Source organism: Hypomesus nipponensis, chromosome 20, assembly GCF_054491055.1.
Source record: "Hypomesus nipponensis isolate SF chromosome 20, ASM5449105v1, whole genome shotgun sequence".
Taxonomy (NCBI): domain Eukaryota; kingdom Metazoa; phylum Chordata; class Actinopteri; order Osmeriformes; family Osmeridae; genus Hypomesus; species Hypomesus nipponensis.
In genome coordinates this window covers 7,899,862-7,924,174 of record NC_140380.1, presented here as the reverse complement: position 1 = coordinate 7,924,174, position 24,313 = coordinate 7,899,862, and the positions used below count along the sequence as shown (strand labels likewise).

The window sequence follows — 24,313 nt, the reverse complement described above, 5'->3', positions numbered from 1 at the left end:
TTGTTTGTTTTGATGCGGACTATTTTCCGCAATTATCATTCTCTACGCTACAATAGCGTAGAGAATGATAATTCTCTATCTATCTCTCTCTTTCACACACACTCACACACACACACACATTTTGGGATGACATTTTTATCCGAGGCAACGTTTGAAATGCATACACACGCGCACACACATTCATGACCAATCCCTCCTGGTGTTTTTTCCTAATTCAATTGCATTAAAACCCAAAGTAATCCAGAGGCAGTCCTATCAGTGTGCTTACTGCGGACTCGGTGGGGCTGTCCCTTATCATTGATAACGTTACACGCCATCACCGAATTTTTAGGAGAGCCATCGCTGTTTCCATGGGAATAGATGTCACAGTGACACAAGGCTTTAGCCTTAGTTTCTCGCAGAGACAGGTACAAGACCATGAGGAAGAGAGAGAGAGAAAAAACACAGAGAGAGAGAGAGAGAGAAAGAGAGAGAGAGAGAAGACAGAGAGAGAGAGAGAGCACAGAAAAAGAAGACACAGATGGAGAGAAGACAGAAATAAAAGAGAGAGGTTGGAGAAAGGAAGCAGACAGATAGAGCGACAACGCCCCTCCCCCTCTCCACCCCAAAAATCTCTCACTTTCACGCTGTGATTTTTTATAACTCATCTTGAATCAATCAACTCAATCAATGAAGAGAGGCTGGCAGGGAGACAGTCTAGTGATGAGGGGCCCAGCTGGTCAGGGAGACAAGGAGAAACCACCGATGAGCAGGTGTGTGTGTGTGTGGGGGGGGGGGGGGGGAGGGTTTGTCAAACTGCTTAGAACCTCAACCTGGCAACCGCAAACCACAAACACATTATTACTGCACAATCTGCCCATCAGACTGCAAGCTGTGTGTGGGGCCGTGAAGGAGAGTTGATCCCGTGTGACATAATGTGTGTGTGTGTGTTTGTGTGAGGATACCTTGCAACGCTCCGAGCTGTGCATGTCAGTGTTGGAAAATCGGTGTTATTCCCATGTGTGTGTGTGTGTGTGTGTGCTTGTGTGTGTGTGTACTGTAAGACCTACGCTGTCTCATCAGTGAAGTCAAGTAGAGCCCAGACCTGAATCCTTGACATCCGTTTATTACATCTTGACATCCTTCTGTTCCATTCACCTTTATAAACTGCACTCATGCGCGCGCACACACACAAAAACGCACAGACACACACGCACACACACACACACACAGCACCTCAGGGGGGGTCGACACCCCTCCAGGCAGCCCCTTACAGCTCCTCCCGGGGGGGCGGGTCCTGGAGCCAGCGTGCGTACACAACCAGAGGGTCGCTGTTCCAGTGCTTGTGGAAGGAGATGGGTTGCTGGTGAGACAGGAGCTCTCTGGGGTAGTCGTCCGGTCGTGCCTGGAACAAACCGGTTCAGACTGGTGAGTTTAAAAGAGGCCTCGACCCAACCTAGCGGGCGACAGCACCAGGAGGTGCTACCTGAGATGATTTTAACGGTAAAAGTATTCCAAAAGTGAATCCATTAACAAAGTAGTTTTACATTATACTGCCTGCAGTGCGGGTGACCTACCTGACTGCAGGAGAATTAAAACGATTAAAATCTCATCCTCTGTCTCTATCTCTCCCTTCCGACGCTCTCTATCTCTCTCTAACACACATCCTCCTGATCTAGACCATAAAAGAATAATGACCCTTAGCCTCAAACTAAGATAAATGCTTTATGAAGGGTTGGGTTCGCATTGTGGTTGACCAGAGGGCTGTGTGTGTGTGAGTGTGTCAGTGTGTGTAGTCCTTACTGGTGTAACAGATGGCTTTGTGTATTCTAACAGCATTGTAGTGTTCAAGGCTAAGGAACAGCAACATATCTCCAATATACTGCCAAAAGACTGACAATGCAGCTGATTTCCCTCATTTAAAAACTGCTGATCCAATTAGGATAAAGTATACAGCAAAGGCATGTAGAGATATAAAGAATATGAGTTACTTTAATCTCTGCTACATTTCACCATTTAATGAATGATTGAATAGAGTAAGACTGGACATCCATCAGGAAAGTGAAGTGTTAGCAATTCTGACACTCTTGAAGTGCAATTCTGGAACGGGAGTGTGTGTGTGTGTGTGTGTGTGGGGGGGGTCCCTACCTGGTGGAACAGGGGGCTGAGTGTGTGTGTGTGTGGGGGGGGGGTCCCTACCTGGTGGAACAGAGGGCTGTGTGTGTGTGTGTGTGTGTGGGGGGGGTCCCTACCTGGTGGAACAGGGGGCTGAGTGTGTGTGTGTGTGTGTGTGTGGGGCCCTACCTGGTGGAACAGGGGGCTGAGTGTGTGTGTGTGTGTGTGTGTGTGTGGGGGGCCCTACCTGGTGGAACAGGGGGCTGAGTGTGTGTGTGTGTGTGTGTGTGAGGGCCCTACCTGGTGGAACAGGGGGCTGAGTGTGTGTGTGTGTGTGTGGGGCCCTACCTGGTGGAACAGGGGGCTGAGTGTGTGTGTGTGTGTGTGTGTGTGTGTGCGTGTGGGGCCCTACCTGGTGGAACAGGGGGCTGAGTGTGTGTGTGTGTGTGTGTGTGTGAGGGCCCTACCTGGTGGAACAGGGGGCTGAGTGTGTGTGTGTGTGTGTGGGGCCCTACCTGGTGGAACAGGGGGCTGAGTGTGTGTGTGTGTGTGTGTGTGTGGGGCCCTACCTGGTGGAACAGGGGGCTGTGTGTGACAGTGATGCCCAGGGAGCTGAGACACATGCCCAGCACCATGTCGTCAGGGGCCTCATCACCGTGGCAACCACAGCACCCTGAGAGCAGCCTGGACACGGCCACTCTGCTCAGCACCATCCTAGACACACACACACACACACACACACACACACACACACAAGCACACGCACATACACTTATTCCCCCCCTGGGAGACTCACTCTGCTCCACCTCCACACCCCCTGCTCCCCTCCTCCCCCCACACCCCCTGCTCCCCATCTCCCCCCACACCCCCTGCTCCCCAGAGACTCACCCCCTGCTCCCATCCTCCCCCCACACCCCCTGCTCCCCTGCTCCCCTCCTCCCCAGAGACTCACCCCCCACCCCCCGTGGGGTAGCTGTAGCCGTGGTTTCCCAGGCTGTAGCCGTACCTCTCCCCCAGGCACACCGCCTCTCCAGCGTCATAGCAACGCAGGAGCCTGCGGAGCCGGGGTAGACTACACACACACACACACACACAGGTACACACACACACACACGTATACACACACACACACACTCCAAGGAGAGAAAGCATGAAGAATTCATTAAGCTATTTAAAAAGTTTGATAAAAACTCTGATCTTTCATAATCAGGTTCTTATCATCACTGTGGTGAGATAGAGAGAGAGAAAGGGAGATTGAGAGAGAGAGAGAGAGAGAGAGAAAGGGAGATTGAGAGAGAGAGAGAAAGGGAGATTGAGAGAGAGAGAGAGAGAGAGAGAGAGAGAGAGAGAGAGAGAGAGAGAGAGAGAGAGAGAGAGAGAGAGAGAGAGAGAGAGAGAGAGAGAGAGAGAGAGAGAGAAAGGGAGATAAAAAGAGACAGTTAATAGAATGGTGAGAGTCTTCACTCAGAAGGACTCAGCCCAAGGGCGTTTAAGACATGGTTCCAGTACCTGATTAGTGTGTCGTCGTCTACGATCAGCAGCCAATCCGCTTTCGGCACAGCACCGCTGAGGAAGCGCTTCAGGATGGCGAAAGTTTTCCCACAATGCCCTGCAACATGAGAGAGATTAAATAAGACGCTGTGGAAAAAGAGAGAAAGGAAGAAAGAGAGATACTGCACAGAGACAAAGAATCACTATGGAAATTCGTGCACATTTTAAAAATAAAACGGTACTAAGATTATGGGTTATGCTAATTATGAACTCCTTACTCCGTCAAGCCTTGAGAAAAATACTACTTATATAAAGCAACCTCATCTCAGCTTCACCAAGTGTGAGGTATTTTCAGACCCTTTGATCAAAAGCGACACACAGCGCAGAACCTGCAGCGCAGAACCTGCAGCACAGAACCTGCAGCACATAACCTGCAACCACTGAACTAAGCCCTCCCACTTTCAGTGAAGTAAGAATGTGGTTATAAAACGACAGCATTAAACTCCTGATCTAGTAAGACATGCTGTAAAAAAGGCAGAAAACGTTGAAATAGTGGTTTGGGTTCTACTTAGCTTCTCAACAAATGGAAGGACCTGAGAATGCCATCTGCAAGGAAAATTCCAGATTTGTAATTTGTAATTCTGGTAAACAGAAGTTCTGGTCATTTGTTATTCTCCTGGATGATCAATCCTTGCCAACCGAGCAGCTGAATATTCATAAGCCTTTCAAAACAATGGCCAGTCAATAAACAGGAGTAAACAATTGTTTGGCTTTGATGTTTTATGTATCAACATTCACTTGATTTAGCATACATTGTGAACAGATGCTGTTCCAAAAAAGAACTTTCTCCCGTGCTTTTGTTTTAAACCTACGAAGCTATTTGAATTGAAAAGAAACAGAGGATATCAATAGATGGATGGCCATACCACTCTCTCTAGGGGGTCGAGATATCAATAGATGGATGGCAATACCACTCTCTTTAGGGGGTCGAGATATCAATAGATGGATGGCCATACCACTCTCTTTAGGGGGTCGAGATATCAATAGATGGATGGCCATACCACTCTCTTTAGGGGGTAGAGATATCAATAGATGGATGGCCATACCACTCTCTCTAGGGGGCAGAGATATCAATAGATGGATGGCCATACCACTCTCTCTAGGGGGCAGAGATATCAATAGATGGATGGCCATACCACTCTCTCTAGGGGGTCGAGCTGAAACCTTGAAAATAAACGTTCTCCCAAGGCTCTCCCACTATCCCTCTTAAATTCCCACAGAAGGGGTTTAAAGATATCAAATCTCTCTTTATTCAGTTCCTTTGGAATAATAAAAAGTCTGCAATTGCATACAACAAATGAATCATCCCAAGATCAATGGGAGGCTTGGGAGTCCGAGATAAATATCAGTATTATCTGTCTTTCAATGCAAAGTACCCCTTATCGTGGGCGTACATGAGTGACTTTCCGATGAGTAGTTGGCAATGGTTGGAGCAATCTATCATGCCCGTAAAGTAAAACCCTTTTCCCTGTCATCAATGTGGTACTGCCCAAAACCACCACCCTTAATGAATAACATAATTATTCAGGTTTCATGCTTTATTGTAAAGCAACTGCACAGGAGACTTAGCATTGAGGGGCTCTCTCTACCATCCTGCCCTATTTGGGGTAACGTAACCTCTCTGCAGGAGGACGTACCCTAAGTAATAATATCTGGCAGAGGGCGGGTAAACTACAGTTGGACAGATATATAGAGACCAAACCCTTTCATTTCAACAACTTAGAAAATCAAATGGTCTTTCACAATCGTCCTTTCTAACTTATGCCCAATCAGCATCTGTTATCAGTCAGAAATGTATAGAGGGAGCCACGCCTTCTTCATGTGCCGACATAGATCAGTGCCGCAAAAAAGCAAGCGTATCGTCAAGTGTGGTCTCAAATGTATGCACTATGATCTAAGACTGCCCCTAACGCCTACTGCCCTGTCCAGCTGGTCTCGGAGCACGACTTGAACACATCTCTGTCTGTTTCAGAATGGAACTCTTGGAATTCGGCTTGGTCTGTGTCCAAATGTGTCAGAATATGGACTGTCCTGTTCAAAATTCTAAACAGGGCATACATCACCCCCGTCACACAGTCCAAAATGGACAAAAGACATCAAGATCGATGCTGGTATGACTGTGGTAAGCGAGGTACACTTTGACAAACGCTGTGGGAATGCCCAGCTGTAAAATCACTCTGGCCAGAGGTGATAGCTTTTCTGTCTGAGGCCTTAAATGTGAAGCTCCAGGCTCAGCAAGTCCCTATATCCACCAACCATGATTGTTTGGAGAAGTAAACTGGTTTGCGCTCTTTCCAGTTTATGAGGATAAGTCTTTTTTGTGGCCAAACAGCCCAATGTCCAGCGCTGAACCGCAGACTTTGCAATCACATGAACTGACTTAAGGCCCAGTAACCATATGTCAGGACCAACTGGAAGTTGTCTGGTATTGTTGTTCCCATACATATTAGTAGGTATTTGTCTCATGTTTTGTAAACTGTCTGGTTTTGTTGTTCCTGTACATGTGTTTTGGAGATAAAAATAAAATAATATTATTAATAATATTTTAAAATATATAAATATTTTTAAAGGAAACAGCAGGAGAGAAAGCTCTCTTGTTCTTGTTCTCTCTCTCTCTCTCGTTCTCTCTCTCTCTCTCTCTTGTTCTCGCTCTCTCTTTCTCTCTCACACGTTCTCTCACACGAGAAACAGATCAAACAACACAGGTGGGGGGAGATACTGAGCGAGAGAGAGAGAGAGAGAGAGAGAGCGAGAGAGAGAGAGAGAGAGAGAGAGAGAGACTGGGAGAGACTGGGAGAGAGAGAGAGAGAGATAGGAAGGAAGGAGAAAAACAGCCAGAGGGAGAGAAAGAGAGGCAAGGGAGAGAAAGCTCAGTAGAGAGAATGAAAGTAACAGGTGGGGCAGACGAGAAGCAGAGCGGAAGAGCGACGGAAAAGAATGGGACAGAAAAATCTCATTGGAGATGAATGAGTAGCTGTAAGTGGATTTGGGCTTGGGAGGAGAAGGCAAGCGTAAGGAATGGGAGCCAGCGTCTTCCAAAGGACAGAGGGGAGAGCAGGTTCCAGGGTCGGGATAAGATCCCCTAAGCCTCGCTGCTCCAGCTCCTCTCTGACAGATTTACTGATCAGGCCAGGAACGAGCGCGAGTTGTGCCCAGAACTCTACAATAAACAGGTCCGTATGGAGCTCAAGCCTCACACACACACACACACATCCACACACACATCCACACACACATACACATCCACACACGCAGATGGGACCGGTCCTGTCTACAGGTACGTCTGAGTCAGAAAGTCTTGTTGAGAAGAGAGCAGGGGGGGGGGGGGAAGAGAGAAGGGGAGAGAGGAGGGGGGGAGAGAGGAGGGGAGAGAGGATGGGGGAGAGGAGAGGGGGGAGGGGGGAGAGAGGATAGAAGGGGAGAGAGGAGGGGGAAAGAGGAGAGCAGGGGGAGAGGAGGGGGGGGAGGATGAGGAGGAGTAGAGGCGGACGAGAGAAACGGGAAAGAAGGAGGAGGAGGAAGAGAGGAGAGCAAGGAGGGACGAGGAGGAGGGTGACGAGGGGCCGAGAGCAAAGTGAAGGAGTCTCAGCCGTGAAGGAGTCTCAGCCGTAAAGGAGTCACAGCCGCGAAGGAGTGTCGAACGCGGCGTGGGGAGGGAGACGGCCGGAGTCACGGCTCACCAAACCCAACGCCTGACAAACGAGGCATGAGGACCCAGTGAGAAGCGTGAGAGACAGAGAGAGCCTGGGAAGGAGGAAAGAGGAGATGGGGGAGAGGAGAGAGAGGAGGAGCTCTCTGGAGAGATGTTTCAGACTATTACGACGCTGACCACCGGGTTAATAGAGAAGGAGCGAGAGCGAGAGAGAGACACGAGACGGAAAGAGAGAGAAGGGGACAGACAGGGTACAAAACAGCAACATATCACGGGAAGGGGAGGGGCATGCTGGGCAGGGGGGGAAGCCAAGGTCACGGAACACTGAGAGGGACTGACAATGAAAGACATGGGAGGGAGGACGAGACACCGAACAAAACGTCCGGTCTCCCGCAGATATGAGGAGGGAGATGACGTGAAAGGCACACAGATAGAGACCATTGATGCTCTGTTTTTAGATATGCTCGCTTTGAAGGGGAGGGAGAGAGAATTTGTGAGAGAGAGAGAGAGAGAGGGATAACGAGAAAGAAAGAGAGGAAAAAAGAGAGGGAGAGTGTGTGTGAGAGAGACAGAGACACAGAGAGAGAAAGAGAGAGAGACAGAGACACAGAGAGAGAGAGAAAGAGAGAGACAGAGTGACAGAGAGATAGATTGAGAGAGAGAGAGTGCGTGTGAGACAAATAGAAAGAGAGAGAGAGAGAGTGTGTGTGAGAGAGACAGAGACACAGAGAGAGTGAAAGAGAGAGACAGAGTGACAGAGAGAGAGAGAGAGACAGAGACACACAGAGAGAGAAAGAGAGAGTGAGACAGATAGAAAGAGAGAGAGAGAGAGAGTGTGTGTGAGAGAGAGAGTAAGATGGACCGAGAGTGTGCATCAGATACCCAACCCTCAGTGGAGGAGTCCGACCACAGTAAAAACACACAGTGCCACAGAGTGCCACAGTGATAGGCAGTACTAAATCAAATATTAAAAACAACAGCACTCCAATGACAATTACATTTTATTCACGGTGGAGCCCTCCTTGAAAGGATCACATCTGAAATGAGTCTGTGTGTTCGCATGAGTTCACTCTGGACCTACACCAAACAGCACGCACCCCCCTACACACAAACACACCCACAGAGATTGTGGTGAGTGAACTGCATGTCATTACCTGGAGTAAGCTAAATTACTCCCATTTTTTTCCCCTAACAGAGAACACTTCTGTTCCAGCCTCTCTCTGAGTGTGACATTTTCACAAACACATAAACAGCCAACAGCAGCATTTGCCATTCAACAAACCTCCACTCCCAGAAAGGAAACTAATGTTGCTTTGCTTTGCTAAGGTAATGTTGCTTTGTGAAAATAGACAGACAAATGTTCTACATTAGTTTCACAAAGCAACATTACTGTAGCTATGACTACAGCAATGTTGTTTAAAGAGAATACAACCTCAGATGTAGATGAAAGGGCAACATTCAGAACTTATTTTTAAAGTTACACAGGGGGAAAAAACTGGTTAACTCGTGTGAGAATGAGAGAGATAAAGAGAGAGAGACATCCTCATATTAGAGGAGAGGCGGGGAGATAAAGAAAAAGAGAGACACGGACAGAGAGAGAGAGAACGTGTGAGAGAGAAAGAGAGAGCGAGAAAGACAGAGCGAGAACAAGAGAGAGAGAGAACAAGAGAGAGAGAGAACAAGAGAGAGAGAGAACAAGAGAGAGAGACAACAAGAGAAGGAGAGAGAGAGAACAAGAGAGAAAGAGATAACAACAGAGAGCGAGAATGAAAGAAGTGATTGACAGACAGGGGAGGTAATGACCCTGGCAGAGAACAACAGAGAGCAGCCCAAGGTTTGAGGCAGGAGCCTGACGGATGCCTCGGAGGTTCGACTGCAGTCATAATGCAGCTGAGCTCAGCTCATAAACACCAATATTAAACCCTGGGGACACCGAATCCACAACTACCACCCCTGTTTTACGCTCATGAAAGCTGAACGGATCTTTTTCTCTTCTCTATCTGGAGCGTGCAGACCAACAACACGAGGCTAGGTGAGCTCATGCACGCCTCCCGGTGCTGTTCCCATGTCCTCCCATCATAAACAATAAGGCCGGGAACATTCGCCGATCATTCGGATACATATGGTACACCTGGGAGAGAGGGGAGGGAGGCAGGGAGGCAGGGAGAGAGGGGGGTGAGGGAGGGAGAGAAGGGGGTGAGGGAGGGAGGGAGGGATGAGTGGGAGGTGGACAAAGAGAACGATCCAGAAGGGGGAAAGGGAGCAGGAGAGAAATGGAGAGGGAGGGAGGGAGGGAGGGAGAGAGAGAGAGATGAGGGGGAGGTGGACAAAGAGAGCGAGCCAAAAGGGAGAAAGAGAGCGGGACAGAAAGGAGAAGGAGAGAAAGAGAGAGCGCATCAGATCAGAGAGGAGGAAGAGAAGACAGCATTTGTGTGTCTGACACACCACACCCACCTCTCTCTGTGTTGGGCACGCCCAGGTGGATTGTGGGTATGGAGGGGTCAGTGACATCACTGTAGAACTCCAGAAGTGCTGCGTCTTTTGCCCAGGTTGCCTTGACAATAGGTACTGTGGAAGACAGACAGACAGACAGACAGACAGACAGACAGACAGACAGACAGACAGACAGACCGATAGACAGTCAGGCATAGAAGTAGACAGATGGATAGACAGAGATAGAGGATAGTAATTATGTTTTGTGTGTGTGTATGTCTAGGGAGTCAGATGGCTGAGCGGTGAGGGAGTCGGACTAGTAATCAGAAGGTTGCCAAATGACGTTGTGTCCTTGGGCAAGGCACTTCACCCTACTTGCCTCGGGGGGAATGTCCCTGTACTTTCTGTAAGTCGCTCTGGATAAGAGCGTCTGCTAAATGACTAAATGTAATGTAAACGTAATCATTTCCAATCAACTTCAACCATCATTAGATTTTGAGGGCCTGTTCCAACAAGGCTAATCTAATCCAATTAAATGTACTTGTTGGTTTATTTGATCTCAGGGTAAAATCCATCGCTAACACTGTGAGCTTTTCCTCTGTTGTAATGGATTCAGCCTGCCAAAACTGGGCCTAAATCACGAAACCGTCATATTGCAAAGTGTTTTTTTTATAGGTCACGCTCAACAGATTTTAAATCTCGTTTCAATGTCTACTTTGTACTAAAAACAGGTAAAACCACCCTAGCTCCCTGCCCTTGGGGAACTGTTAAATGGAGGGATGCTGGAGATTATGGAAATGAAGCTGATTACACAGGGCCGCCGGTTTGACGACGGGAGGGTTTGTAAATCAGACAGGGAAAGTGTAACGGGTCACATCCACTCAGCGAGCTAAGTGGTTCTGAAAACCTGCGGTTTGTCTGCTCAGTCGAGGGAGGCAGGGAAGGAGGGAGAAGGAAGGAAGGAGGGAGGGAGGGAGGGAGGGAGGGAGGGAGGGAGGGAGGGAGGGAGGGAGGGAGGGAGGGAGGGAGGGAGGGAGGGAGGGAGGGAGGGAGGGAGGGAGGGAGGGAGGGAGGGAGGGAGGGAGGGAGGGAGGGAGGGAGGGAGGGAGGGAGGGAGGGAGGGAGGGAGGGAGGGAGGGAGGGAGGGAGGGAGGGAGGGAGGGAGGGAGGGATCCGGTTATCGAAGAGGATGGAGATAGCTACCAGTCCTGTTTAGGGACTAGATACCAAGGGCAATTGCTCACATAAATTTATGTGAGCAATTATTTCTAAGGACTAATCATGATGACATATGCAAGAGCTGTATTGGCTGTGTAATTATTTATTTTGACAACTAACCTCCACACATTGACAGAGAATTGTTTTCGATGAACAAACAGACACACACAACCCACCTCTGACTGAGTGGAACTTCTGGCAAGTTTTTACGGCTACAAAGAGGTCTCCCTGGCCGATGGGCTGTCCCTGCGGGAGGCACAATCAACACAGTGACACGTTCAGTCGCCAGGACGATGGGCTGTCCCTGCGGGAGGCACAATCAACACAGTGACACGTTCAGTCGCCAGGACGATGGGCTGTCCCTGCGGGAGGCACATGCAACACAGTGACACGTTCAGTCGCCAGGACGATGGGCTGTCCCTGCGGGAGGCACAATCAACACAGTGACACGTTCAGTCGCCAGGACGATGGGCTGTCCCTGCGGGAGGCACATGCAACACAGTGACACGCTCAGTCGCCAGGACGTGTGATGACTGATGCCACTGAAGAGATTTGTTGATACACACTCGCATACACCCAGTTACTGTTACTCTGTCACACACACACATATATATACACACAACCGTGTGTGGGTGAAGGTGGAGGTGTAGTGTGGGTGAAGGTGGAAGGTATAGACATGGTGTGGGTGAAGGTGGAGGTGTAGACATGGCGTGGGTGAAGGTGGAAGGTGTAGACATGGCGTGGGTGAAGGTGGAGGTGTAGACATGGCGTGGGTGAAGGTGGAGGCGTAGAAATTGAGTGGGTGAAAGTGGAGGCGTAGACATGGCGTGGGTGAAGGTGGAGGTGTAGACATGGCGTGGGTGAACGTGGAGGTGTAGACATGGCGTGGGTGAAGGGGTAGACATGGCGTGGGTGAAGGTGTCCTCACACAGATGGGCAGGTAGGAGGTGAAGGCGGTGGCACAGCCGCTTGTGTGGTCTGTGCACAGCTCTGGAACAGCAGTCAGGCTGGTGCCCTGGCCCTCCTCCCAGATAAAGAGAGCGAGCTGAGGACAGAGGGGAAGAGGGAGGGAGGGAGGTGGGGGAGAGAGGGGAAGAGGGAGGGAGGGGAAGAGGGAGGGAGGGAGGTGGGGGAGAGAGAGAGGTGGGGGAGGGAGGGGAAGAGGGAGGGAGGTGGGGGAGAGAGAGAGGTGGGGGAGGGAGGGGAAGAGGGAGGGAGAGAGGTGGGGGAGGGAGGGGAAGAGGGAGGGAGGGAGGTGGGGGAGGGAGAGAGGTGGGGGAGGGAGGGGAAGAGGGAGGGAGGGAGGTGGGGGAGAGAGAGAGGTGGGGAGGGAGTGGAAGAGGGAGGGAGGTGGGGGAGAGAGAGAGGTGGGGGAGGGAGGGGAAGAGGGAGGGAGGGAGGTGGGGGAGAGAGAGAGGTGGGGGAGGGAGGGGAAGAGGGAGGGAGGGAGGTGGGGGAGAGAGAGAGGTGGGGGAGGGAGGGGAAGAGGGAGGGAGGTTGGATTGGGTTAATACACCTAAACCCTCATCTACTAAAAGATACAATAATTGCAACCAAACAAAACAAACCCCAGGAATCAAATATATGTGTCTGCTTGACTGTCTGTCAATTTCCGGTCCATCCGTGTCTGTCTGTCTATGTGTCTGTCAGACTGTTAGCCAGCCTGCCTGCTTGTCTGGTTCTCAAAGAAATATAAAAGGCTCAGAGAAAGGGAGGAACAGACAGTAATGATAGAGAACAAAGGTTGGGCCCACCTCGTGTTTCAGGTCAATGGTGAAATCCGATTTAAGGGGCTCGTCTTCAATCCTTTCAACAAGTCTGAAAAGCAGTTCAAAAGTTGTAAACAACAACAACACACCCACACACCCCCCCACACACACCCACCCCCACACACACACCCCCACACACACACACCCACCCCCACACACACACCCCCCCCACACACACACCTGTGGATCAGGGGTGTGCTGATGGCCCAGCCTGCGGCAGGATCAGGGTAACCAAACGAGGCGGGGTCCTCGGAGAATGCGTAGTGGTGAATGATGGACGCCTCGTCGTCATGGAGACGCTTGCCCAAGAACCACTCCTGGGGAGTACAGTACAGACAGTGTTTGATTGTCTTAGAAGTGTGTGTGTGTGTGTAGGTGTTTCTGTGTGTTTTTCACGTGCATGCGGACGCAGGGTGTGTGTGTGGTTCACGTGCACATGGACGCAGGGTGTGTGTGTGGTTCACGTGCACGTGGACGCAGGGTGTGTGTGTGGTTCACGTGCACGTGGACGCAGGGTGTGTGTGGTTCACGTGGGTGTCTGTGAGTGGAGAGCTCACCTCCTGGACAGGGTATCTACTGAGCACGTGCAGCAGAGTGGAGAGTCGGACTTCAGTCCCCTCCTCCAGGAAAAGAAACCAGGAAGCGGATTGGCTGTAGGACGCTGACAGTCTGGAGGAATGATGAGGAAGTGTAAACTTTAAGGCGTGTGTGTGCGTGTTCAGGTGTGTGTGTGTGTGTTCAGGTGTGTGTGTGTGTTCAGGTGTGTGTGTGTGTGTGTGTTCAGGTGTGTGTGTGTGTGTTCAGGTGTGTTTGTGTGTTCAGGTGTGTGTGTGTGTGTTCAGGTGTGTGTGTGTGTGTGTTCAGGTGTGTGTGTGTGTTCAGGTGTGCGTGTTCAGGTGTGTGTGTGTGTGTGTGTAGACGCACCGTGGCAGGGCTGGCAGAATACTCCAGTCTCCATCATAGTCTGACAGCTGGTGAAGTAGCAGAACAATAGCAGGTGTCTGTAGGAAGGACAAACTCACACATTTATTATTCATGCATCACTATGGAGAAAGTGAGGTTGGGGAGAGTGAGGCTGGGGAAAGTGTGGCTGGGGAAAGTGTGGCTGGGGGGGGCTGTAACTGTTTACATGAACGTCTCTGTAACAAGGGGGTCATGACGCACGTCGCTACCAACCCAAGTGCTTTAATCCAGCCTCTCACTTCATGTGCTACTGCTGTCTTAGCGGTTTCTCCAACTGAATTAATACGCTCCTTTAATTTAGGTCGGCAAAAAATAACTGTGTCGTTTGTTGAGATTTGCACAAACGGGATATCAGAATCCAGAGCTGAATCACACACCTCCTACACTCCTTTTCTCCTTCTTTCTGTCTTTCTATTTCCGTCTGACCTCACACTCTGCCTCTCCTCATCACTTCCCTCCCTCTTCCCCCTCTCCCTCGTCTCATATCTCTGAGATCAAATCAAATCTCAGAGAATCATTTAGGTTGGTATTATACGACGACACCTTTCCTGATTCTATAATCTTAACCGGAAAATCCATTCTTCAAAGTTGGAAGTTTCCACCTGTAAAAAAAAAAAAAAACTTTCTTGGAGAATCCAGCCATCTCCAAGTGAGAAAGATAGTGAGGCCCCCTCCTGGTGACAGGCAGGAGCTACAGCTAAACCGATGCACACGTCCTGACTGAGTGTACCTTTAAAGAACTCCAGAGTACAAAAACAGCACAGCTGTCTTTGGTAGAAAAGTGGCTATTATGCACAACCAATCAAGTCAGCCAGGTGCAGGGTCCAAGGTCGCTGCATTAAAAAGGAAATAAACGACGCCAACGAACCAGAATATGCTTCGTTTAGGCTTTTAAAAACTTTTCCTACCGAGAGGCCAGTCTGCCTGGATGAGCGCTTTAGCGAAACCATCCACTAGATCTTTAAACACCCTTCCGTTTTCCATGCTCATGATTTGGCAGACTCTTTTATCCAAAGCGACGTACGAGTCGTGCATTTTGAAAGGTCAGCAAGGGGTCACGGGTCACGGAGCATGGCCGCATGCTGTTTTCATGCTGAGTTGAGGAGGAGGGGGGGGGCGGGTCCTCCGTCACCTGGGTCAGGTGGGCCGCCTGCCGCTGGAGTTCCTCCCTCGCCCGCTCCGCCCGACGGGCGTGGAAGGTGTTCCTCTGGCTCTGGATCACAAACACCACCCTGTCCAGCCCTAGATGGGGGGTGGGGGGGGGGCGGAGGGATGAAGAAATGGAGACAGAGGGTAAGGGAGAGTGAGAGTGAGAGAGGGGATGGGAGAGGGAAGGGGAGAGAAAGGGAGTGAAAAGGAGAGAGAGAGAAGGAGGGAGGGAGGGAAGGAGGAGAGAGACAGAGAGAGAGAGAGAGAGGAAGAGAGAGCAGGGGAGAAGGAGAGACCATGTATTGTTCATTTTCCATATGCCACCTGTCCACGAGTTGTCATGGAAACTCAGTTTTGGGCAGTGTGTCAAATGCTGCCTTGACCTTCCAGTGTTTTTGTGGCCACCACCCATGAGTGTCATTCAAAGTGTCATTTAAGTCACGGCTCAGCAATCCACTGCTACCCACCAGTAGAAATGTGCTGACATGAATGTCCTGGCACCTGGAGAGACAGAGAGACAGGAACAGAGAGAGAGACAGGGACAGAGAGAGAGAGAGACAGGGACAGAGAGAGAGACAGGGACAGAGAGAGAGACAGGGACAGAGAGAGAGAGAGACAGGGACAGAGAGAGAGACAGGGACAGAGAGAGACGGGAACAGAGAGAGAGAGAGACAGGGACAGAGAGAGAGACAGGGACAGAGAGAGACGGGAACAGAGAGAGAGAGAGACAGGGACAGAGAGAGAGACAGGGACAGAGAGTGAGAGAGACAGGAACAGAGAGAGAGAAACAGGGACAGAGAGAGAGAAACAGGGACAGACAGAGAGAGAGAGAGAGAGAGAGAGAGAGAGAGAGAGGGTCAGAGCGAGAGAGACAGGGACAGAGAGAGAGAAACAGGGACAGAGAGAGAGAAACAGGGACAGACAGAGAGAGAGAGACAGGGACAGAGAGAGAGAAACAGGGACAGACAGAGAGAGAGAGACAGGGACAGAGAGAGAGAAACAGGGACAGACAGAGAGAGAGAAAGAAAGAGAGAGAAAGAGAAAGAAAGAGAGAGAAGAGAGAGAGAGAGAGAGAGAGAGAGAGAGAGAGAGAGAGAGAGAGAGAGAGAGAGAGAGAGAGAGAGAGAGAGAGAGAGAGAGAGACAGGGACAGATGGAGATACGAGATGGAAAGAGAAAGGAGACAGACAGGGTACAAAAAGAGAGAGATAGATTGCAGGAGAAGAGAAAGAGAGAGATGGAAAGGCAAACAAACAAATAAACAAAGACAAAGACAATTTGTAATTTACTTCCTGTATTTCAAATAAACTGACTTGGATAAGCCCTTACCTGAGAGCAGCCTGTGTTTGAGATGTGACCCTCATTGAAGTTAGACACTTTAATGAAGGGAATAGAATAGATTAACACCCAGACAGCTTGTATGGACGATCAAGTAGAGGCAACGGGACGAACTTGTCCCTGGCTAATAGACACTGCAGTAATTCAGAACTAACGAAATGGACAGCGACACAGTCGCTTTTCAGAACCACGGACAGCGAACACTGTCAGTCATTGTGCAGTTTCGGCTTCCAAAGTGCGTCGTGCCAACCAAATTAGCACATTTATACCCTATGCCTGAGATGACGAGACTGCGTGCGACGTTGATTTGACATTGGACTTACATGCTAGCTTGGTTAGCTCATTAACAGGACATGATAATTAGTTCACTGATTACACTCTGACAGTCAAACCACACTTCTGTGTTCAACTTCATCCCAAGACCCATGTCCATCAACGCGTAATTTCGGTCGAAGTTGCACCTGTGACGTTCCGATACCTCTACGCAAGCATTCCATTTTTAGCTAGTTTGCTAACTAGCTTAGCAAATTAGCTAAAACATGACAAAAACTAGGCTTCGACATGACGAGAGTTAAATAGTTATTCACTAAACATAGTCACATCGTACTGGCTGCAACACTTTAACATGTCGTCCCAACCTTTGCCTCACCAAGCTGAACAATGTTCAGCAAGTTGTATATCTAGCTAGCTAGATATGACTCATTCAGCAGTCTCTTACCAAATGAAATGAAGAGACACCAAAGGACTATTTTGTATCGGTTAGCAATGTTTCCCATGTACACTGCCCCCATTCTACATGGCCTGTTCGAAAAGATGCATATGGTAAGCAACTAGGCTATATAAAATACATTTTAAGCATTCAGCAGGTTGGCTCCAATGTTTGGCATGGCTCTTCGGACGTTATACCTTTAGATGATGTTATAGTGGCATCCTGTGGCCAAATAAGGTGTTGCAGTTATGCCTAACTCAAACAAAATAAGATAGGAGAAAATAGGATAGGATGTTCAATGTTGAGGATAAAACCACCCGTACACATACGCACACAGACAGAAAGTGGCGTTTATAAATCAAATACAATTATATTTGTATTGGCCTTTTTACAAGCAATGTCACAGAGGGCTTCAAAAACGTCCATAGAACCGGGTAGATGAGGGTTAAGGTGTATAAAAACTCCCGGGAAAAACTAATTGAGAAAAAATGGAAGAAACTCACTACAATCTCAATACAAAACTAATCTCACTGCAAGTGAGAGTTTTGATAAAACTTGACGAACCGGTTTAGTAATTTACCAGAAGCTCTAATCCAGAGCGATTTGCAGTAGTTAAGTACAGGAACATTCCCCCGAGGCAAGTAGGTTGAAGTGCCAATTGCCCAAGGACACAACGACATTTCTGGAATCGAATGTTAACATTCTCTGGTATGACTCTTAGTTAGTACAGAAGAAGCCCACGCTTCATGTGATATACGGCAAACGAATAGGTACGTTCGACTTCATCGGCGTCGCCTGCAGCCGCCTGCAGCCCGGCTGACTTGAAGCAGCCAATGGAATTCTCATTATCGAGGCAGCTCCACCAAATAAGTGTCACGTGTTACAGTCCAACATCTGGTAGTGTTTAATAAAGACAGACTCTGCACTGACAACTTCACAACTTTGCCTCTAGCTGAGCAAAGGTTTGCAGAAACACTGTGAGCTGTATAACTAACCCATTCACTCCTAAATACAGACATGATTGTCGACGAATTATCTAGATGCAAGTTTAGTATGATCGACGTGGAAGATTTTTTGAGAAATCCGCCGCGCGGTTTTAAGGTAGAGACGCGCCGTTCACGTTACCGTTTTGTCAAAAGCGACCAGAAAAGCTGCTGTGTGTTAATTGACGACTTCGAGTCGTGTAAAGGAAAGGTTATGTTCCAGCATTCAACTGGAAAGTAAGTAAATACTTTGCTAATAGACTAATATGAACGCCTTTATGATTTCTCTTACGAAAAAGAAGTATACTTCAAGTTGTAACCGGCTACTTAAGTATACAAAGTATATTATTATTATGGTTCTTAAAGTATACTAGCAGTGTACTTATGTATATACTACTTTTGTAAGTAAACTAAATTGGTCCACTTTTTAGGTCATTTAGTACACTTTAAAGTACACTTATAGTGTATTTGAGGTTTACAAGTAGCCTGTGTAGTGCACTTTCAGTTTATGAAAAATAGTTCCGAAAGTACTTCAAAGAATACTTTGGAATACTCTTACGTAACCTGTGTAGTGCACTTTCAGTTTTCAAATGTTAACACTATTTACCTTTTTGAATCATGGGAATTGACCAGCCAATGAGCCACTCTATCTTCATTTTTTCACTGCATTTCAATGCATAATGCAACCCTTCTGCCTGCTTCTTTCTCAAGTAGATTTTTTTATTTAATACTCCAATTGATAATTATTAGTGTAAGTACAGGGATTCAAAATCTTCTGGCAATAACTAAGGTTACAGCTTCAGTTCAATTTTTTATTGTGCAATGCATAATAGATTTTCCTAGACATGAATAATTTGAATATACAAGATGGATCTAAAAAATGTAACCTATAATTAGTAAGACTTTATTGATATAGCATTTTTCATACAAGAATTGCAGCTCAAAGTGCTTTACATAAGATCAACAAAAACAATAATACAAGTGTTGATCTAACTAGCCGCACTCTATCTGCGGTCTCCTGAATCCGTCTTAGATCCGAGCTGCCACTTGCAGTTTCTAATACACAAACATGACCAGGGGGTAGACAGGACGGGAAGACAAAGTTACATTTCAGCATAACATGAGGAGAGAGAGGGGAAAAAAAGGCAACCCCCAGACTATGCTCCTAGAGTAGTACAGTGTGGAAACAGGCAAAAAAAGACCTTGGCACATAGGCACATACATTGTACAACATTACAGAAACACATGACTTGCAATGGGGAGGGGCGGAGGGGTATGGACAAGCAGCATCTGGACCTGCAGCCAAACTAGGCGCTGGTCACAGACTCGCCTGCCACACCGGGGGAACAAGCAGGCGAAGGCGTTGGATGGGGGAAGGGGTGTGATAGCATATCTGCAGTAGATGAAAGTTAATGTAAGAGTGTGCCTGGGTTGGCGCCTTCGCCCCAGGCCACAATCAAGTTCACTATTTTCTAAGCATACTTCTTAAAAGTATATCAAAAGTGGTGGAAAAAAAACCCTCTTTCTCACCCTTTCTCAAGGACAATCAAGGTGCATAATCTACGAGATTACACAACAGTCAGAAAGAACCTCACATCCAAGAGGTTTTATCTGCTAGTGTCAGCATGTGAAAACAAGTCATTGAAGGACACAAAAAATGACTTCAAAGGTAAGTTGTGTGTCAAGAATAACACATTAAGCACTTTGTCAATAAAACATCCCATTCAAGTATCCACAAGTGCAATATTTCAGTGTCTTCAATGTCTTCTGGGTCATAGCCTAAAATGAGACCATTTGCTGGTGGAAAAAACTGACTGACTTTTAGGTCTGACTCACTCTTAACAGTGGGTGGAGGTCTGCTCTGCCTATTCTTGGCAGATGCACAGGCGCCCGTAACATGAATCATTCTTGATTTGTTTTGTCCCGCTCGAGGGCTGTGGTTGGTTGAGGGCCAGTTCTATGGGCGTACGCGAAGCTTTCTGTGACGTGGCCTTTAAGAAAGGATTATTCCACGTTTTCTTCCATGTTTTCATCAGTGTTGCAGCGCTTTGTCGTGGTCATCGATGGAAGCGATCCCTTCGTCAAGTGGGAGTTGGAGCGAGGTTTGGACAGGACGATCTCCTCTGTGGCCGGAGAGAGCTACAGGGTGGATGTAAGTTCGTAAGGCTACACTCTGTACCGCAGAATGTCTACCAGTTTAATACATGCACCTATTGGAACTCATGAAAAGGCTCTTGTCCATAGGGCGTAAACAGGTTTTGCATTACCGAGTCCCTTATGACTGACACCATGACACGCATATTATGAATGAATGAAGCCACTGTTTGAATGTCCTCTCTTGTGTACCATTTCAGGTTGACTTCAGCGAAGCTTTGCAGGCCCGGCTGGGCAAGGATTTCCATATCCAAGCCAACGGTCAAAAGGTCAAGCCGACATGGAGAGACACCAGTTTCACCTTAAAATATTACTCTGACGCTTTCTTTGACTTCCCTCACTGGCTTGGATTCAGCAAACGGCAGTTCAAGGTAAAGATCTGCCAACCACTCTCCAAACCCTCTCCTTCTCTGATAGGCTGCGTGGTTTTATGTCATAATATATGGCGGAATCACGTGTAACAGTGATTTCGGAATCAAGTGACAAGTTCTGTTTTTCGATACTCAGATTACCTGTCGTGGAAGATGAGAATCCGCCCGCCAACAGCACATTTGTTCTGGACTACCTGCTACACACCTGCCACCTGGGTGTGTAGCCCCCATTTAAGAAGGGTCACCTCTTCCTGCCAGCTGTAAGCACCAGCTGCCGTGTGTTTTCCACAAGAAACCAGAAGGAGGCGCTGTTGTCAGAGTTCATCTGAAGCAGGAAGTAGCGGCATCCAGGCCAAAGGCTTGTGGGATTGAAAATGAATACTGCTAAGAATAAGTTAGGAAGTGACTGCACTTTACGGTTCCATTCTGAGATTTACTGAAACACATCTTGCAACCAGGCCCAGGCCCAGGTTAAAGCCAACATTTGGCCTCGTATCACAAGGAGTATAATATTTGGATTACGCGTAATTGTATTTCATTTTAATGTCCTTTATACGAAATGTCCCGTTCATATTTTAAATGTATTTACACCATAGACTTGCTGTCGACATCACACATTGAAAGACTTGTTCATAGACTTGTCTTTTATTATTAATCTTTTCGCAGAATTCAATACATTGTGTGTGCATGGCTTAAAAAAACATTTGCTAAAAGGATTTCATGACAGATGTTATGACTGTGATGAAATGGCACATGATTCATTTAAAAGGTAAATAAGACATCAGGGGATGAGGAGCAGAGCAGAGGCAGCGCTGGTGATGGTCTCCACGTACTCTTTGTGGTCGCTGCTGCCGTAGCGAACCAGCAGGAAGCTTACAATACCCACAATGCACATCAGGAACAGGAAGAAGAGGATGCGCTTTCCAAACTGAAATCCGGGAGTGCTGGTAGAGAGAGAACAGAATGCCTCTGGTAAAACGAATCGCCAATACAAAAGCTTGAAAACATCCCGTATTATAGATTTATTTGAAATACAAATTGTAATTTTCTGTATACCCCTTTCCCCCTTGTTCCTGATCTGGTGTTTGTACTCTAATATTTGTACTTTTTCTATTGTAATATAAAGCTGTTAATAAAAACCCTTTGAAACATAACAAAACAATAACACCTCTATTCATAGCATTCACTAAAAATATCCTAGCACTATCTCACACACACACACACACACTCACCTCTGACACGTCTGGCCCATGTAGCCGATAAAGTACTTCTGCCTGGCAAAAAGGTAGATGACCCCAGCAAAAGCTGCCGGAGCTGGGGGGAGATGGGACAGAGACCGAGAGTTTAGAGCCAGAACAGTAGGGACCACGTCCTCCACGGATGTCAAGAGACCATTCAAACGTCCCCAACAAGACTGCGCTACAGAGCAGGGGAAGACTTGGCCTATAGGGTGATCACAAATGTTGGTCCCCACCAATGTTCAAGCCAAACCTACACTCTCGTGCATTGTCAGGACCCCTTCTGATTACCTGAGGATGTCAACTGGAATATGATTAGATTATACATGTACAGAAAACAGGAAATTATGCATATTTAATCCTATCTATCATTCATGTATCAGTTTACTGAGCACAGTGTGTTTGTGTGTTGGGGGTGGGGGTGGGGTCAGTGATTGACCTTGATTTAGGCACAGGCCAGCACACCACATCACAGCCAGGAATGTAGGATAGGAGTCCATGCAGTTACGACTGTGGGGAGAACATGAACAAGCTCACTGATGATGAGTACCTACAAAATAATCATACATCAACGTTGCAAAATATTTCACGAATACGCAAGCTCGATACTTTGCTGCACGTCTGCCATGCAACCATGGTTGTTAGCAGATTTCAACACAAAACAGACTGGTGGGCTAACACAGGGACATATTGAAAGAAAAGACACATCAACTTCCTCTTTGCTGGCCAGTTACGGTATGTCCTCAAAACCACTTCCTGTAGGAAACATCAACAGAATGGTGGGGAAACCTCCGGCGCAATATTTGTACACAGAGACTTGGTATTTGAGCGGGCGGCTATGGCTGGTTTCAAATCCTTATTTCCTAGACCCATTGAAAGGCCTGGGTTCAATCTGTTAATGAAGATGGAGACACGGGAGTGGGAATCGAAACCCTCCCTCTCTCCCCCTCTCTCCCCCTCTCCCTCTCTCTCTCTCTCCCTCTCTCTCCCTCTCTCCCTCTCTCCCTCTCTCTCCCTCTCTCCCTCTCTCCCTCTCTCCCTCTCTCCCCCTCTCTCCCTCTATCCCCCTCTCTCGCCCTCTCCCCCTCTCTCCCCTTCTCCCTGTCTCCCTCTCTCCCTCTCTCTCTCTCCCCCTCTCTCCCGCTCCCCTCTCTCCCTCCCCCCCTGCCCCTCTCTCCCCCTCCCCCTCTCTCCCTCCCCCCTCTCTCCCTCTCCTCTCTCCCTCTCCCCTCTTATGAACTTGTTTTGGCCTGCTGTTTTCTAGGGCCTGACAGAAAAGCCACTGACAAAGAGGAAGTGACAGAAACAGTTCAACACTTCCTCTTCTTCTTTTCATCATTAATATACATGTGGTTAGGGCAACAGACCTAGGGAAATGAAAGGTTGGAGTCCATTTAGAAGCAACATACCAGTAAAATGTAAATGCAGTCCCCCCCAGCCACCCCCCATATCAGCGACATGCAAACAGAGAGGTGGTATACGATTGGAAGAGATACGGCATGTACAAATGCAAAACAAATCCATCTTGGACTACGCAGGCATACACTGTGCCAGTGTTTGTGAGTGTAGAAAGGCACGGAGGGGGTTCCAAGAGAGGGGAGGGAGTGAGGGAGGGAGGGAGGGAGGGAGGGAGGGAGGGAGGGAGGGAGGGAGGGAGGGAGGGAGGGAGGGAGGGAGGGAGGGAGGGAGGGAGGGAGGGAGGGAGGGAGGGAGGGAGGGGAAAAGGAGACAGACAAAAAAGAAGAAGAGGAGCGGAGAAGAGGAGCGGAGAAGAGGAGCAGAGAGGAGGAGCGGGGAGGAGGAGCGGGGAGGAGGGAATCGAGTGCAGAGGAGAGGGAAGAGAAGAGAAGGTGAAAGGTAGAGAGGGAGGAGGGAAGGGAGACGACTTACTTGGCACAGGACACTCGCTCCAACGTAGATGCCTTGACGTTTTGACTTCTACCTTCCTTCTCTACCTTCTGAGCAAAGAACGCTGGACAAGAGACAAGGGCAATAATCCATACCGTTGCTCGAGTTTAACACGGACATGCTAAGAATCACAAAAACGATGGGCGAGTCTAAACCGGACCGCCTCAAATGTGCCTTTAGCTGAACGTCAAATATACTTGAAAGGTGTATGGTGTTGATTTTCTCTCTCTCACCGTTCTGCATAACACTGAAGAGAGTGACGAGGACAAGGAGGAAGATGTGTTCCACCACAACGTAATCCATGGCACCTAGAGGTAGACTAACAGACAGAGACAGAGAGACAGACTGCTGGGGCTCTCAGGTTCCGCCTGCTCTTAAATACTCTGAGACTCCCCCCACCCTTGTTAACACTTTTTTTCTCTCTCTCTCTAAGTCTCTCTCACACACACACATCTACCATGCAGACTTTATTGGTTGCCCACAACAGTGTTTCACCCACATCAGTTTCAGATTGAGCGTGCTATCTCCCAAAACAAGACTAAATGTTATAAATAGAACACTTTTTTTTTTTACTGTTTGAGAGTTGCAATTTCTCATTTGCTGAGATAGCCTTTAAATAACTTTAAATAAAACTGTGTTCCACATCCACACGTCTTTTATTGTAAGTCAGAAATTACTGTCTGTAATAAATGATTTTCACACACTGCTTTCACAAGTAATACTGCAAAGGCCATGTAAGGAGATATTTTCCTTCTTGAGACAGAAAACATCGAGTGAGGTGTTA

General features: G+C 48.1%; 3 protein-coding genes across 4 annotated transcripts; 1 reads left to right on the top strand and 2 right to left on the bottom strand.

Moving 5' to 3' along the window:
- Positions 1 to 1,089: 1,089 nt before the first annotated feature.
- b3glctb (beta 3-glucosyltransferase b) lies at positions 1,090 to 17,059 on the bottom strand. 2 transcript variants are annotated; one of them, XM_084683864.1, is made up of 15 exons: positions 16,885 to 17,059; positions 16,158 to 16,204; positions 15,297 to 15,330; positions 14,813 to 14,922; positions 13,642 to 13,718; positions 13,275 to 13,386; positions 12,898 to 13,034; positions 12,703 to 12,766; positions 11,877 to 11,993; positions 11,125 to 11,194; positions 9,752 to 9,865; positions 3,604 to 3,703; positions 3,047 to 3,166; positions 2,664 to 2,808; positions 1,090 to 1,384 (listed from the first exon to the last, which is right to left on the bottom strand). In XM_084683864.1, the coding sequence occupies exons 1-15, from the start codon at positions 16,955 to 16,957 to the stop codon at positions 1,250 to 1,252; spliced, it is 1,455 nt and encodes a 484-aa protein (XP_084539990.1). In that variant the 5' UTR covers positions 16,958 to 17,059; the 3' UTR covers positions 1,090 to 1,249. The 2 variants fall into 2 exon arrangements, with proteins under 2 accessions (XP_084539990.1, XP_084539991.1); XM_084683865.1 differs by lacking the exon at positions 2,664 to 2,808.
- A 728-nt stretch (positions 17,060 to 17,787) lies between these two features.
- On the top strand, positions 17,788 to 21,536 carry medag (mesenteric estrogen dependent adipogenesis). Its single transcript, XM_084684401.1, has 5 exons — positions 17,788 to 18,095; positions 19,400 to 19,527; positions 19,895 to 20,010; positions 20,213 to 20,383; positions 20,520 to 21,536. Exons 1-5 carry the CDS (start codon positions 17,893 to 17,895, stop codon positions 20,538 to 20,540), a joined length of 639 nt encoding a protein of 212 aa, XP_084540527.1. The 5' UTR covers positions 17,788 to 17,892; the 3' UTR covers positions 20,541 to 21,536.
- On the bottom strand, positions 21,010 to 23,889 carry alox5ap (arachidonate 5-lipoxygenase-activating protein). The gene is made up of 5 exons (XM_084684402.1): positions 23,763 to 23,889; positions 23,512 to 23,593; positions 22,061 to 22,131; positions 21,616 to 21,697; positions 21,010 to 21,327 (listed from the first exon to the last, which is right to left on the bottom strand). The coding sequence occupies exons 1-5, from the start codon at positions 23,830 to 23,832 to the stop codon at positions 21,165 to 21,167; spliced, it is 468 nt and encodes a 155-aa protein (XP_084540528.1). The 5' UTR covers positions 23,833 to 23,889; the 3' UTR covers positions 21,010 to 21,164.
- Between the last annotated feature and the right edge of the window lie 424 nt (positions 23,890 to 24,313).